The following is a 17,343-nucleotide window of genomic DNA, read 5'->3' on the forward strand; positions in this document are numbered from 1 at the left end:
ATACAGAGTTTAAGGAACAAGTTTTTGCTTATGTTCTTGCAAGATATCTCATTGAACTACACAAGAATAGAAATAGTACTCAAGATATCTCATTGGAAATACAGAATGTGTTGATGGTTGATTAATTTTTTGTAGGGGGTCTAGCGAGATAAATATTTTGGTTGCCAGAGGAGGTAGGACTGTATATTTCGCACCTGTGACTTTTGCCTCTAATCAGTGTGCAAGATTAATTTCTTCCTGGTGGTATACTGTTTGTCCTAACACATGCAGGTCAAGCATAAGATAATGGGGGAAACTCAATTTGAAAGAGAGATTAATTGTTTTAACTTATTATGTTCTCATCTTGTTTGGGTCTGAGGTTTGCCATTTCGTGTTTGCCAAAAGTGACTGAGTAAGACTGCCAGACCTCCAAAAGTCAAATCCTGAATGCTGAGTGGGGAAATTAGTTTCAACCCAATATTTTTGGTAATGACTGGAACCAGACAACCATATTTTTGACCCTTTATTATTATAGATTTGTGGAGATTTCAGTTCCATGGAATCAAGGAATTCATTTCCATGCCGTCGTGTTTATTGGAAAGATATTTTTATTTCATATTTTCATGTTTGTGGGATACTGGATGTGTGGATGTGGCACAGAGAAGAAACTGGGCTTTGGCTGTGGATAGTTCATGACAGTATTCAGACAGAAGTCTAGCCATTAAGGCATGTGCAACAGAGAACTTAGATATGAGCAGTGAGAATGGGAACATGTATTCTAGGAAATAGTCAAGCTGTGAACAAAACACTTGACAATTATCAGATCAATTGTAAAATAGCCTCGGCTCTCATCAGTCCATAATAAAACTCGCAGAACACAAAGGGCACAACTGATGTGGGTGACAGGACACAGGGAATTGAGGGGAAGAATATTTCCAGACATCTGGCAAGAGCTTTATCTGAACATTCATTTATAGGATCTAAATTGGCATATGTCATCTCAGGAAGAGGTGCTAAGCATGCCTTCGGGAACCGGATGAATAGTGACCAAAAATTCTGGGCATACCAGTACAAAAATGGGTGGAAATTTCCTTCAAGAATGCCGTGCAAAACAATATAGGGAAATATTTGAGATATAACGAGGTAATTACTGACAGAACAGTCACTATAAAGGACACTTCTTCCAACAGAGACTAGGAAATAGTCCCACCTGCAAAAGGTGCCATAACAAAGCTGAAACAGCCTCACTTGTCCTGTGTGTCTGTGAGGTTCCAGGTGGTGTGAGATTTCATCCCTTGGGACCCCATTTCTAGAAGCCATATGACTGACTAAACATTGTTAAGCAAAGTACCAGATTTCATTTGGTGCACAAGACTACTGCAGGGTAATTAAAAGTGGGGATGTACAGTAGATCAGACTGATTGCAAGGGCCAGTATAGCCCACTCCTCTAATCTAATCTAATCTAATCTAATCTTGTGCTGAGTATGTTTTGGCTTGAAGTGTTAAAAAACAGCATTCTATGTTCCTTGTCACTTACAGTGCTGTACACTAGTGATACATTGGAAAGCAAGGTAGGTTTCTAAATGGTGTAAACCATTTGTAGCTTGGAAGTTTGTTATACCTGGCTTATTTGTATCACATGTTCTATATTGACATAACTCACGAGAATGCCCATCGTAGTCTCTCTTGCAAGGTTCCCTTCATTACAATAGAGAGTCCAAGCATGAAGTCCCTGAATGTGATTGTCCCGGACTGCCCCCGATCCAATGCAGCAAAGACATAGTGAGCATAGTGACTGGAATCTTCATCATGTAAACAGGAAATAATTATATCTTAGAAACAAAAAGCTGAATACACATCGCACACAGAATCAACTTCATAAGCGAACATTATCATATAATATATGGAGTATTACAGCTTATATCTGCAGATATAGGCTTTGATTATTGTGGCTCCTGAAGAATACTGTTTGGGATATGACACCATGTTGTCTGCTTGATGTTTAGTGATATTTTCGAGGAACATTCTGCCTCTATGTAATATTTGAGGTTTTCATGGTGGTGACTATAAAGAAAGCCGTCTTCTGGGATGTGGCGCCATGTAGATATTGTATTAACTGAAGTTCTGGAGGAACGTATCACCTCCATGATGCCAGATCCACAAGGCCACGCAGGTCCATGCCCAACTCGCATCGTAGCCCAGAAGCTTCTGGGTTAATGCCCTCCAATTAACCTTGCCTTTCTCCCCTCGACACAATATTCTATACCTGCAGGTCCATCTCCACAGACCCTTCCCCTCTCCTCTCTACTCATTTCCCATGTGGCCCCTGTCCCTTCTCTTGCTGCTCTTATATAGCTCGGTTTATTCAACTCAACATTAGTCTGTCAGCACCTACTCACGCTAGTTCCTTGCTTGCGGAGTTTTCTTTTTTCTTCTACCCCGGAAGATGGAGGCAATGTTTTACTCCAAAACATCAGTTAATACAATATCTACATGGTGCCACATCCCAGAAGATGGCTTTCTTCATTCTATCTCCATGTTCAGGGTAGGGGAGTGACTCTTCTACCCAGCAGATGGAACCAGCACCTTCCTTCTCCGAGTTGAGTGACAGCACTTGTGACAGTATTTTGGAGCTGGGGCACTGATTTTCATCTCATAATCTTCCTCAGCTGCTCAGTCAGATTCCAGGGTGGTGTCTTAAACTGAGCCTCTGTCACTTTCTTTTGTGTCCTTTCCAGCACTGTGTAGTCTGAGTTACTGACAGCATCATTAAATAAACTTCGAAAGTAGCGTGTTCCACCAGCATCTCAGAAACATTTTTCAGTCTAATGATGCCATACCCCTGAAGACAGTATTCTTTGTAGTCACTGCCTTGAGAACATCGGTTCTCACGCCCCGGACTCTGAGAGGAATACACATTCCAGATATATGAATGTATAGGGCAGGATTTACGTTTTGCTGTTGGTAGGGTAGTATTTGGAACAAAGGAGAAGAGGATGGAAATAATTACATAGTAAGAACAAGAGAAGTTCTTAACGAAATAATAAAAAAGAACAGGCAGACTTATCACAGGACAATCTTTCACGTAGCAGATATCACTGGATGACCATGGCTGTGTTGGATTACCAACTGAGTCAGTATTACAGGCATGTATCTCTGTGTTGAAGCACTGACCTCCAAGTGGAAAGAATTTGGCATAGATATTTTTGAAAGTGAGTTCATTGATGGCTCCACTGGGGCACTCCTGCTTGAATGCTCGGTACACCCATCGTATTTCATCCTTGGAGAACTTGGTGGCAGCAGTGATATCATCCAGGTTATCAGGGCGGTACCTCATTACTGGACTTCCCAAACCATCCTCATCTCCCTCGTCTGCATCTGGTCAACAAAATGTTACTTCATTAATCTACATAAAACTAAAACATCAGCAGATGTGTAAAGTTATATGAGAAATTGGCAGTGTACATTGAGATCTTTCAGATATAAGGTGCCTGTAGAAGGTAAAAGCATATGGTTGTCCCCTGTGCTTATTTAAGTGCCACACCATGAAGGCGTATGGGGGAGTGGAGGTCTAACTCTGCATATTTAACTCCAATATTAGATGGGGATGAACAGTTGGCTTCATGCTCTGACCACTTTTCTCCCAGGGGAAATGCCCATGGTACCCACTGGATTGGAGGCTGGGTGGGACCCAGAGCTGATATGGACACTGGAGAAGAGAAATCTCACGCCCATACCGGGAATTGAGACCTGATTCCTTGACTCTCCAATCCATGGCTTAGTTGATGTAAGGGGTAAGTAGGATACATAGTGTAGAGTATCTCATGCCTTACAAGCGTTCTCAGGGATTCCACTGATATATTACTGTAATCTGGATTTCAGTATGTGTAGAGCACATACTGTCTTACAAGTGATCTCAGGGATTTGACTGATATATTACTGTAATCTGGATTTTGGTATGTGTAGAGCATCTACTGCCTTACAAGTGTTCTCAGGGATTCGACAGATATATATTATTACTGTAATCTGGATTTCGATATGAACACCAACATTAAAGGGAGTCAGTATAGCAATGGGCTGGACTGTCAGGGTTCAATTCTCAGTGAGGGCAAGAGACGTCTCCCAAGCATCCAGACTTTCTCTGGGGCCCACTCTGCCTATCAAATGGGTACCAGAGGCTCTTTCCCCAGGGTAAAGCAGCCAGAGCATGAAGCTGACCACTCACTTCCATCTAGTGTTGAGGTTGTCATAGCTTCGTGCTTAATTAATTTGACCCAGGAACAACTTTGCCTTCACCTTACCAGGGTGAAGACTTATTTTCTATTAAGGTGAAGCGAAACCACGCTCTGCTACCACTTTTTTGAAGCGTAAGTTACCCNAGCTCAGAAGGGGAAGGAGAGAAGGGGACAGTAGGGAAAGTAGAGGGGAGAAGTGCGCACACAGACCACGGACAGGAGCCGACGTCACAAAGGTATATAAATATGAATACTGAATCTGTTGCCAAATAATTCCCTTAAACTGACATTTTTATCAAGAGTGGAAATTATGAACTTTATGGGTGATTTTGAAATTTAAACTTGTTGATGTAGTAATCTAGTAGTTGTTTCTCATTTCTAGGTCACATTCCTCTTAAAGAAAAGCACATCTTTGTAGGTTCATAATTTGTTTTTGAAGTTCGTGAGGCCTATGTGAGTTCATCATCACTAGAGTTGGCTAGTATTCTGCTTCTGATAGTGCATTGAATTAGGGATTCAGTAAGCTGTCTTTGATTTATTTCTGGGAAAATATAATTCATTTGTATACAAGAATATGCTTAATCATTGTAACAGCATGGCTGTAGAAATTGAATTTTCGTTATATAATTCACCACAAAAGAAATATAATTGTACCATGAATTATAGATCATTTTATCTACTACTACCCAGTATCCTTACACCTATCCAATTTGTTCATTTCTTAAAAGGTCCAGAAAGAGGAAGGCTGATTACAAGGAAATACAAATTCCCTCATCCTCCAAAAGAACAGTTCATGAGGAATCAGAGAAACCCTACACTGATGACCCTAGTTCCTTCACTGATTCATCCTGTGCGTAAGCCTCCTTCAGTTTGTGGTGAGTACCATGTTACTAAGATAAATTTATCCATGGGTTTAATTAATTAAACACTACACAATTAAGGTGTATGGGGAAGTTGAGGTATAGGGCCAGTATTCTCAGCCTTAGCACAAAATCGGTGTTTCTCAACTGCCAGGATGCGGCCAGGTAGTGGGCCCTCATCTTATAAAAAAATATTTATGGGGGCCACAGTCTCACAAAGGTTGAGAACCACTGCACCAGATGGTACTGAGTGGTCAGCTTCATGCCCCTGCCACTTCACCCACAGTGGAAACAGCTCCAGTATCCACTGTGCAGTAGGCTGGATGGGCCGCAGAGCCTGTCTGGACATCCTGGAGAAGAGAAAAACTCTTGCTGCTACCGAGACTCAAACTTGTCCCCTTGTCCATCTAGCCAGTAGCCACTCTCTGTACTGATAGCGCTATCCCAGCACGTGATGCACGAAATAGGAATTGTAAATGTCGACTGGAAAGAATGAGCCATCAGATCTCACCAGGTTATTGCTCAAGACATGTTGCTGAAGTTCTTCTCAGGGTCATTTGCATGGGCGAAGTACTCCGGAGAAAGTGAAATGTTGAGTGCTCTGGCTAAAGGTAACCTTGGTCGTGGTCTGCCTCACCAATAACCTCTGTATATATTGTCGAGTTATACGCCCAGCACTTTAAAATTTGGTGTCAGAATTGGTTACGAACTTACACACGCGAAAAGAACATGGATTCACAGCAGATGTTGGAACTTCTGCTGAAGAAGATGGAGACTGACAAAGAGGAAATGCTGGCAAGAATGGACGCCATCACGAAAACCCATCAAGACAAACTGGAGGCCAATAGGAGAACTGACAAAGAAGATTTAATGGACAAATTAGACTCCTATCAAGAAATGGCGGAGATCGGCTTCAAGGAATCGCTGGCCAGATGGGAGGATGACAGACAGGCCGACCGAAGAGGACTGGAAAAGATGGTGGCACATCAAGAAGAAGAAAAGCCAGCCTCAGTGGACACGAAACCTGCGGCAGCACAACAAGAAGAGGTCCCCATAGAGATACCGGTCGTAGAACCTGAAGAAGAAACAGCGGATACCAGAAAAGTCGATGGCCTGCCAAGAGATGGAGGCACGTCTAGAAGAGAAAGAGCCGACCTCAGTGGACAGGAAAGCTGAGCTGGCCCAACAACGAGAAGTCCCCAACAAAGATGCCGTAGTGAAAAAGGTCAAAGGACGGAAGAAGCGGTATAGGGGCAAGAAGCAAGCTGCGGGGCGACGTGGAGAGCCAAAGGAACTAACCCGAGGAATTTGTGGATCCCGGATGAAGTTGGCTGCCTCCTGCAGGAATGTGTTCCGCCTTACGAAAGTGGCATGGCTCAAGGGGAACATCTTCAGGAACACCACCCAGAGAAATTGTGGACCCTACAAGAGATTGGGATTCGCCAGCAAGGGAACGACTCGCCGTGAGAAAGTGGAACGGCAGAAGGAAAATGTCGTTGGGAGAAACCGCACCAGGGCCACTATTCAGCGAGCAACCCAGAGAATAGGGCCGCTCAAGACGAATTTATGGACGCACCATAAAGGAACAAAGGATCAACGCGGCAAGGGGCCGCTACACGGGAGGAAGAAGAGGACAACCATGGACGGCGCCCGGGAGAGCGAGCTCTTCTGGGAAGCGAAGGAACACTGAGGACAATCTTATATGCGACCTACGGTCCGAAAAACACTAAACGAATGCCCAAGACTTCCAGCAGGACGCGGAGAATCGTGGATTGGACTTTGTGGAGGGGACGAACCCCTCCAAAATGGAAAAAGAGACTTCAAGTGGAGGAGGAGCCGGTAAATTAGAAACAGTGGCATCCCAAGAGAGAGTGAATGAGCAAGAGAGAAAGTGAAGGATAAATGTGATACAACTGGATCTTCTGGCAAGTTAGCAGGAAACCGCTCGAGACGAGCTGGTCTTAAGAGGGGAGCGGTTCTAACGGATGGAGAGTAGTCGCTGCAAGAGGAGTAGCCGAAACAACAGGAGAAACAGGAACGGGAAGATAAAGGAACGGGGATGTACCGTTAGGCTGTTTGGGATGAACAACCTTTAGAAGGGAGCAGTGTGATGTGGATGGCGCAACGGGAAGTAGGGGTCACGTGAACTCTGCGGTCTGCAAGTGATGTCACATACCCCCACCCCTTCCATTACCACGCAACGCTCGGTAAACAGCCCCTCCCCCGTGGCGACATGGCAGAAGAGCGACTATGTTGTTACCAAGGGATACCGCGGTTGCTACGCAGCAGTAAACAGCTCTCGACAGCGTTGCTAGCCACACCTGTAAACACGGCGTCAAGCAACAGTGGTACATATTACGTAACTGTTTTCTGTGTTGTCTGTACCGAGGTTTAATAAGTAGCAGTGAACACTATTTAGTAGTAGTTAATAGTGAGTATTGAGCCAGTTACTAGAGAAAGAGTAACCAGTTAGTTGCTGTCTATCTTTCGCCGGAGTATTTGTGATACTGCTGATGGCAGTAATTGTGAAATTGTAAATTGTGTAAGTGTAAGAGCAAATGTGCAATAAATTCGCTATATCCAAAATGGCGTGAAGTTATTTGTCACGTTATACACCCAACAGGTGACAATATATATATATATATATGTATGTTAGTTGCAGTACAAGAACAGTGACGAATGCATACAGAGACAAATGAACTGAATATGGAAAGGTGGCTCTCGTCTGCATTCTTGTACATCTTTATGGTGTTTACTCTAAAATGGTGTGTCAGTAATCTTTTGTAGACAGCTTTTGATGATGTATGCGTTGCTTGACTGGCATCAAGGAAAACCTGGGGCTGTTATATTTCAACAAGAAATTCTGGGAATAATTAATCTCCTACTTTCCTGTGATATGAAACAGACCACATAGAAAACAACGCATCCAAGAATTTTTCTGTTGCTTGTGTATTCGTTGCCATGGTAATGTTTTACCAAGCTGTTGTCTAGCAGTGAGGCAGATACACTTATAGACACAGTCTGATGGGAGGGATTTATGAAGTATGCCATTGAGGTGGGCTCAGGTGCCATGATGTACATACCAAGTTTAATAAAGATTGGTTCAGGAATTTTAAAGTTGATAAGAGGGATTCACAGACACAGCATGGTGATATCAAGCCTACTTTTATTTTTTCAAAATTAAGGAAAATGAGCTAATAAAGTGATGATACAGGGTGGGTGACTGGTGTTCAATTTCCTGTGGGAATTGTTCTTTCCTCTGCTATCAAGTCTATGCTTTCCTTGTAGTTTAAGCAGCTGGAGCGTGAAACTGACCTCATTGTGAATCATAAGGTTAAGAAGGGGCAAAGTATGCCCTCTGTATGTTGGGATGGTGTGGTGCTTAACATTTTGAAGCCAGAAATTCGTCTAAGTAATATTTAAAAACTCGCATCTAACAGGAAACACTGCACACCGTAATGTAGACCAGCCTCTTAATACTGATTAAGGAATTGGTAGCTTTTTATTTTGAGAATCACAATAAGCACACATGCACTGTGTGCGCAAAATACAGAGTTCTTAAATATTAAAATAAGTGATGTATATAGTAACAATTATGCTTTTAAGGGTTATGAGACTGCATGTTAATTTTTATAAGAGAATGCATATTTGGTATGAGTCTTTTGAGGTAAACTTCATTTATGAGATCTGCGGCCTATTTAAGCATTTGCATGGAGAAATTGAGAACATGTCTTAGGATTGCTCGTTCATAACCAAGATTCAGATATACTGAGCGGGTTGGTGACGCTATTTTCCGAATCTCGGCTGCTTTCCATCTAACCTGAATGACAGTTATCATGATTTAACCAGTCTCACCAATCCAGAACCTGAGCATACTTTCAAATAGGCCACGATCTTCCGATTTCCAATCTATATCCACTTATCATTCATTATCATCTACCAGTGTAACTGCGAGTTATACAGTCTGCTTTCCCATTTTAAGTAGGAGTCATGAAAGTGCAGTCCATATAGCAACGTGCTGGATGGTTGGGGTTTTATTCCTGGCAGGGGCAAGGTTTCTGTTTTTTTCCATAGTGTCCAAGCTGGCTCTGGGGCTTACCCAGCCTCATCCATTGGGTACTGGGGTTAAAGCACCCAGAGAATGAAGCTGACCACTCACCATCTAGTGCTGAAGTCAAGAATTGTGGAGCTGTGCCTCCACCTCTCATGTCTCTGTGGCATAATGCTTAATTAATTAAGCATAGGGACACCTTTACCCATATTAAGTATGTCCTTTGGCATCATAGTCTGATTCAGGTAGTACCCTTCCCCCAGGGGCACAGGGTCCAAAGGTGGACGCGAACTTTCCAGGTGGTAGCCTTGCCTATATCTATAATAATAAATTAGTTCATAGAAATGGTTACTGTCACCACACACCTCACAACCTGTGCTATAATCCAGTGTTTCTCAACTGGCGGGTCACGATACTGGATACTTGTCTTGTAGAAAAAAGGATTAACCGGGCCGCGATCAGACAAAGGTTAAGAGCCACTGATATAATCTGTAACATCATCTTCCTCTTGCTGCCTTGGTGGCTGCACATGGATTCTTCTGTCTTCGTCCCCCTGATATTGGCGCACAAGAATTATATCACACCTGATGATCTACTGGGCAAGTGTTTGCATTCTGCACAGAAACTGTGGTTACAGACTTCTGGAGTCCCGACTTCCTGTGTGCCATCCGACATGCTAGCAGGAAGGGGCACTGTTGTAGAGGATGCTGCTCCACCATCACACATCGTGGTTTCACAAATATCCCTTCTGGCAACAGCACCAGCCAACCAAGATGACATACCAGCTTCCTCTGATCTTTCTTCTGCCGTTCTCTGACTCTCCCAGTGAGGATCCCAGCTGCTTTCAGCGAATTGACGGCATGGAGTACAGTGCCCTGATGCATGTTCAGTGATTTCTCCTTCATCAGCAGTATCATGTTCAGCATCATGGTCCTCAGGCTCTGATTCATCACATTTTGTTGTGGAAGAACCTCCTGTACACTAGCCTCCCTGTCCTGCAGTTCCTCGATTCTCCTGAACATGTATGAAATCTCATATTCTCTGTCAGCTGACTCATCTCTCAACAAATCACGTAAGGTTTGCAGCTCCGCTTCTTGTCTCTGGTATTTATTACTGCTTGACAGTCACGGTTCTGTTTTTGTGGGGCGTCCTCTATGACGAGAGGACGGGTCTGTCTTTTTGTATATGCTGCTGGCCCTTGCCAGCGCAGTAGTTCTCAGGTCTGAGTCCCTTGGGACTCGCGACCACATTTTACTGTCTCAGATTTGAGACTTTCCTTTTTGTCGCCTCCTACGACTCGCAGGGTCACGGTGTAGGTATTCGACCCCGCGTCCACACGGGTTAGCTCTGGGAGATATAGAGAGAGTTACTTTACGACTGGCGATATACCGCCAATCAGTTCGTCTTGGCGTCAGGCCCCTTGAGGACCACGACCAGAGATAGCTCTGAGAATTCGGTCAGTCGCATGGTATAGGCTCGAAGCGGACCACATAGAAAACACCTCCCCGCAACCCTCATTCCATGACGTCACCGCGGACGTGTTTCTCTACTGCATGTGTACGAGACATTACCTAGCAACGGGTCTACATGCTACAGTGGATCATAAAAAATAAAGTGTTTGAGGTGTAGAATGGATTCAGCTGGTTAAGAATGAATTCAAATGGAGAATTTTCGGGTTCGGGCGGGGTATTTACTTGGTCGTCTGAGCGACAATTAGCTTCTTAAGAAGTACTCTGCTCCGTCGAGTTATTTAGTCTACGTCTTTTTTTTTCTATCTAATCTAATATCTATCCCTCTTGCTCCCACTTGGAGCGTAGGGCATCCGTGAAACTCTTAGTTTCAGTTCAGTTTCTTAATCTTAGTCGGCAACACTCCTTGTACGGGGGATCAGCCCGTCGCAAGGCCGCTACCTACACACAGGATAACACAAACAGAATAAACGCAAACTTCCATGATTTGAGTGGAATTCGAACCCATGATCCCAATGTTCGAGCGAACGAAGACATTTCATGCCTTAGACTGCGCGGCCACTGTGATCGGCTTAAATCTACTTACATAGTAAGAACAATACAAAATCATCTATTTGCGTACGTATGTGACTTTTGAATGACTGCCTTAAGTGCGACCAGATTACAAGTGATATGATTTACGTATACTCATATACACGGTGTGTCCAGGTTTTATTTTGCCCTGCAATGCCATTTGTTGGCGGGCTGTGGCATTAAGATTCTTGAAGTTTCAGCTGTGGCTGTCTATAATATCAAAGCGCAAGCATCGCTGCATCATGTGTTCTGACCTTCAATGTGAGAATACTGTTCTGACGCTCGTCGGAAAATGGCGGTTGAACAGAGAGCCAACATCAAATTTTGTTTCAAGTTAGGCGAAAGAGCCGGAGAAGCGTACGAAATGATGAAAATTGTGTACGGTAGTGATTGTTTGAGTCCTTCGAACATTTTTCGAAGGTATGCTGTATTTCGTGACGGCAGGGAGGACATTGAAGACGCTCCACATGCATCAAAGCCGAAAACAAGTAGCACTGAAGAAAATGAGAAAAAAGTGACCGAAATCCTTGCATCAGACAGATGTGTTTCTGCAAGACTCATCGAGGAGCTTTTGGGAATACGAAAAAGTACTGTGCATCAAATTTTGACCGAGGATTTGGGCAAACGGAAGGTCTGTGGGCGGTTTGTACCGCACGCGCTGTCAGGCGATGAAAAACATGCCAGAGTGGAACACTGCAAAGACATGTTACAGTCGGCCCAAAGTGATACAAAATTTACAAAATCGATTGTTACTGGTGACGAGACGTGGTGTTTTCAATATGAGCCTCTCACAAAGCGGCAGAGTGCAGCGTGGTTGAGCCCAAAGAAAGTGTGCATGCAGAAGAGTCCAGTAAATACACTGCTAACCGTTTTCTTCGATTCCAAAGGAGTCATTCACAAGGAATTTCTGCCAGAAGGTCAAACAGTGAATTCTGATTATTATCTCGGAGTCCTCAATCGTTTGTGGGCGATAATTCTTCGAATTCTACCTGAATATCGAGAGCAAAGTTCCTGGTCGCTCCTCCACGACAATGCCCTACCCCACAAATCGAAGATCGTGCGCGATTTTTTTGGCCAGAAAGGGGATCGCAGTCCTTGATCATCCTTCGTATTCGCCACATTTGGCTCCAGCAGATTTCTAGTGTGTTCCCAAAAGTTAAGCTGGCGATGAAAGGAGACCGTCACGACACCATCCAGGACATCCAAAGGGAATGTACCGCAGTTTTAAATGCGATTCCACAAAAGGAGTACAGTGACTGTTTTCGAAAACTTTTCAATCGATTCCAGCTATGTATCGATTGAGAAGGAGACTATTTTGAAGAAAAAGAGTGACATTTTGAAAATAATTCACGTCTTGTATTTTTAATGAACACAGTCCTAACAGAACCTGGACACACCGTGTATATACATGTCAGGCCATAAAACCTACAAAATTAACACGTATACATGTATTTTTTGGTGTGGTAGACCACAACCAAGGCTAACTTTAAATGTCTCAGCAGTCCTGCTTCTCCGCAGCCTTTCCCTCAGGCGAAGGACCTAACAAGAATTCACGTGCTGGAATGTGAGGTTTGAAGTCATATAATTCAATATATACAATTTCTATTTCTTGCGGCAGTGATCGGGTTTGGTTTTATGTACAAGTTACACTGCATGAAAGGAGAGTGAAATGATAAACATGGACGTCACTGCTACGAACATTATTCATCGCGTTGAGTTTGGAACTATGTTTCCGAAAGGTAGACGTCCTCTTCCTATGTTTAACAAAGGCAAATTATTACTCGCTGTCAGGTTGCTTACTGCGATGACGGGAGTGCTTTGAACTTTTACGGGTTAGAAGAACGGGAAAGGCAGGTTTGAATTCTGTTCGTTCTTCCTCAGTACACGAGGAAGGAAGCTATTGCTTTTCGAACATATTCAGTTAGCCTTCTCTTCACAATGGCGTGGTAACTACCGTTCTTAAAGCAGAACAGGCGAACGAAGCGACTTCTTGGGGCGCAATGTTTTATATTTATGCTGCTCTTTTTCCACATCAAAACCGTTAATTGTCAGCAATATAACTACGTTATGTAACAATACAAATAAAACTGTTTTATGAATTAAAGACACCAATGTTAGTCTACGACCGCCTCTGTGGACTAGTGGTCAGAGTTGCCGGCTACAGATCCAGATGTCCCGGGTTCGATTCCCGGCGCTATCAGATTTCCTGAGAAGAAGTGGGTCTGGAACGGGGTCCACTCAGCCTCGTGAGGATAATTGAGGAGCTATTTCAAGGAAATAGCGGCTCCGGTCTAGAGAACCGAGATTAACGGCCGTGGGGATCCGTTGCGCTGACCACGTGACACCCGCTATCTGCAAAAGTTGGCACTAACTTCGCCGACAAGCGGCGGCCGCTCGGTCGGTATAGTTCGTTTGCGGACTACAGGCCACGGAGTTTTTTAAATGATAGTTTACGTCACCGTGTCTGAAAGTATTATTGTGATAAGTTTTGTGAGAGTTGATAAGGTGAGAAAACCTAAAATTATACCTGTACTGAATTAATTAAGCGCCACGACATGAAGACGTATGGGGGACCGGATGTATAGCTCCACCGTTGACCTCGGCACTAGATGTGAATGACTATCTTCACGCCCAGGTCGATTTACCCCTGGAAATAGAACCCCCGGTATCCATTGGATTGGAGGCTGGGTGGTCACCAGAGCTGGTCTTGACCCTGTGGTGAAGATAATTTTTTGTCCCTGTTGGAGATGGAACCCTAGCCATCCAGCCCGTCGCTATACCGACTGGGTTACTCCGGCTTCCTTTGCTTTTAACTGGGGAGGGGGAGATTTATCGCCCAAGGGGGTGGCTATTAGGTTTGTGCTGTCCGTGGGTTGGTACGAACCGATCTGCATCAGCTTCCGGGGTCTGCGACCCTAGATCGATTTTTTCGTGTTTAAAGAAAATTCGGATTGACTCTGTGGTGCAGGGTCTTCATTGAAATGTTCATGATCACTTGGGTGACTAAGTGATTCTTCAGTGGAACCCAAAGATTCCTTTCAGTCTCTTTATAATTCCGTAATTAACCCGGTTCGGGGTCAGTTGAATCCAGTCCACACCCTCATATTATATTTGTATACGTTTGATTTAAATAATTATCTAAGGGTTTGGACACTGGTTGATTCATTTTACAGATATGTTTTGCATTATCCACGGTCTGGGATATATTTAATAGGACCCGTACGCAAGGTGTTGTGACTACATGCTCCTAATGGACCCGACTGAATAGAATATTTTCTTTCTTACACCTGATGACAGAAACGGAACCAGTTTCCAATATGTTATATTTATTGTATAGACCCCGGACATTTGACATTGTCCAGCAATATTGATATAATTAATTTTAATATTATACTCCGCTCTACGCTTAGGTTTCCCAGCCTTCGGAGTTTCTGACTAAAATTGCGTAGGTATGTACAGGTCACGTCGTGTACTATTCACCAAATATAATTAGAATGATCAAATCAAGGAGGATGAGATGGGAAGAGCATGTAGCACGCATGGGAAGAAGGGGAATGCATACAGGGTTTTGGTGTGAAAGCCAGAAGGAAAGAGGCAACTAGGAAAACTGAGACGTAGATGTGACGATAATATTAAAATGAATCTTATAGGATGCGATAGTATGGGTAAATTCATCTGGCTGAGGATAGGGACCAGTGGTGGGCTCTTTTGAACACGGCAATGAACGTTCTGGTTCATAAAATGTTGGAAAATTCCTGAGTAGGTGAGCGACTGTTGACTTCTGAAGAAGAACTCAGCTACATGGAGTTATACTTCTCATCTCTTACTACATGCCCTGTCTGTCTTATCCTCCTTGAAATCGTGAAGCGACCCGTGGCGTAGACGTGTTCATGTTACTTTCGCTTTCTGAAGTTTATATATTATCTTCAGTACCTTGTCAGACACCTTTGATTTATGTTATTCCCATAGTGCAAGAGACCACATTTTACAGCCATATTAAACGACAGATTATATTATAGTTTTATATATTTTCATCATCTTGTGTGGCATTACAGACCAGTGCTCTCCAAGGCCTCCAGTTTTTCTTGTTTCGGAATCTTATTTATAGACATTTAATGGGATTCCTTGGACGGGGGACAGGCCCTTTGCTAGGTCCCTATCTACATGGGGCAACATACAGAAAAGTGCAGACATACATACAGCCTTATATACGTATACGAGTATATATATATATATTGTGACGTGTATAGCCATTGCTACGCAACGACTCGGCAAATGCATTCCTGCGGAAGCAAACACGCACAATAGGACGTCCATTGTTAGGCAACGGATCAGTAAACACGCCTCCTGAACAATAGAGGCTGTGTTTTCTTCGTGGTTCTTGCAAAGTGATTATAAAGAAGTGTTCAGCAACATATAGTAGTAGTAGTAGTAGTAGTAGAGAATTGTGTCGAGTTCTGGACATGGCAGATGCAATAAATCCAATCATCAAATCCAAAACCCCGTCAATAAATTACCCCAACCGTATTAGCCCAAATATAAGGCGAGTTTAAATATTGCTTCTTAGATAAGAGAGGTCTTATTTTTGAGGTCCTGAAGATTAAATATAAAGAAAATGATTATTATAATTCTAATTGCTAATTGTAACGATAACGTGTTAAATTTTGAATTTATTGCGCCTTAATAGTATAATTTGTACTTGTTTGTGCTTACAACCCCCCAGTACTAAATGATGTATTCAGTTTTATTTAAAAAAAGCGCTTTTATTTATTTTCTCGTTGGAAATACAGGGTGTCTACCTATATTCAATCCTATACGATTAGATAGAACCTTTGGAGATTAAATATTTGAACCGGAGGAGGAAGAGGGACAGAGTTGAGTAGTTGCATCACCTTAATCAATACGCGTTTCAAAGACGCAGATGCAGTGTTGTCACATGCTTCCGGCTGGGATCCGTCAGGTGTCACTGGGGTATAGGTTTCATAAGTGTATTGACTGGATATTTAGCTGGTAAGTTTATTTGCAACCCACAATGAATTAAATATTGTAGAAAATTGTGTGAAATTAAACGGTAGACGGACGAGAGTACTTGTCCGTTCAGCCTAATATGACAAGTTTGCTATACAAATATTATGATGGACATTGTCCATTGCGTTACGGATGTTTGGTATACAGAGCGTTTCGGAAACTTGATCTGTTTCTATCATCAGGTGTGAGGTGGGAAAGCATAATTTTCAGTTCTGCGCGTTAGAAGGATCTAGTCTTAGCCAGACAGTGGACTGTGTCCAATATAACATTCGTGTAATATGACATTGTCACGAACGTACAGAAAGTCAAAAATTTTCCTGTCTCTTTTTTTTTTTTTTGCATTGGAAAGTCCATTATGAAGCGGTCCCTATGGGAGATATTCGAAGTATCCATTAACATTTAAACGCGGTTTAAAACGCCTGAAGACGAAAATGTGGATTTTTTGCAATGTGTTAATAGTATTTTATCCTTTTGCCTCAAGGGAGCCAGCTTTCAACTGCCTCAAGCACTCACACCACTGTAGTGCCGTGACATCGTGCCCCCTTGGTTTCGTTAGCGCCCTTCAAAAATCCCAGGCCGTAATGCTATAGACAGAAGCATTCCAGTCAATTGTTGCTGGTCCTCGCCAGCACAGTCATTCTTGTTTTCGAGCCCAGACATTTTTGTTCTTCCAGACTTGTACGTGTTTTGAAATGGGGCTTCCTCTTCGACGAGAAGAGGGTTTGACTTGACTCTCACTAACTCCAGTCGAGCCCAGTAAATTGCTGCTGGTCCTCGCCAGCACAATGATTCTTGGTTTCAAATCCCACGGGACTCTCCGGCGGCTGCGAGAGCTTTCATGCCACCAGGAGCCAGAACCATTTCCATATAGTATATCGGCTGTAACCACACAGAGCCGCAAATCTGGGGCAGTTGTATTCTCTAAAGTAATATTTCAAGCTTAGACCACAAGGTGACATTTCCTTTCCAAATTCTGAATCGGCCCCTTCTGATATACCTGGATATTACATTTCTATATAGATGTAAGCTAGAGAAGGGGCCGTACCGGATAATTCTAATGTGTTCGCAGTTTTGCCTCTTCATTCCTCGCGTGACGATATAACTGATCATTATTCATAGCGATCGTCAGTTACGTTAATCAAGTTTA

The 17,343-nt window shown here is 43.2% G+C and overlaps 1 protein-coding gene across 2 annotated transcripts in view; it reads right to left on the reverse strand.

The window, feature by feature from the left end:
• The window catches only part of LOC111869276 (Kv channel-interacting protein 1), an 89,472-nt gene that overhangs the window by 4,648 nt on the left and 67,481 nt on the right, over window positions 1–17,343 (reverse strand). Inside the window, exons 7-8 of one of the 2 annotated variants that reach the window (XM_033753371.1) lie at window positions 3,155–3,358; window positions 1,644–1,782 (exon numbers count right to left, since the gene is read on the reverse strand). In XM_033753371.1, the coding sequence (XP_033609262.1) occupies window positions 1,644–1,782; window positions 3,155–3,358 (343 nt within the window). Of the gene's footprint in view, window positions 1–1,643; window positions 1,783–2,524; window positions 3,359–17,343 lie in introns of those variants that run through there. The other variant, XM_033753372.1, reaches the window with a different exon arrangement.

The sequence above is a fragment of the Cryptotermes secundus genome, unplaced genomic scaffold (assembly GCF_002891405.2).
Source record: "Cryptotermes secundus unplaced genomic scaffold, Csec_1.0 scaffold124, whole genome shotgun sequence".
Classification (NCBI taxonomy): domain Eukaryota; kingdom Metazoa; phylum Arthropoda; class Insecta; order Blattodea; family Kalotermitidae; genus Cryptotermes; species Cryptotermes secundus.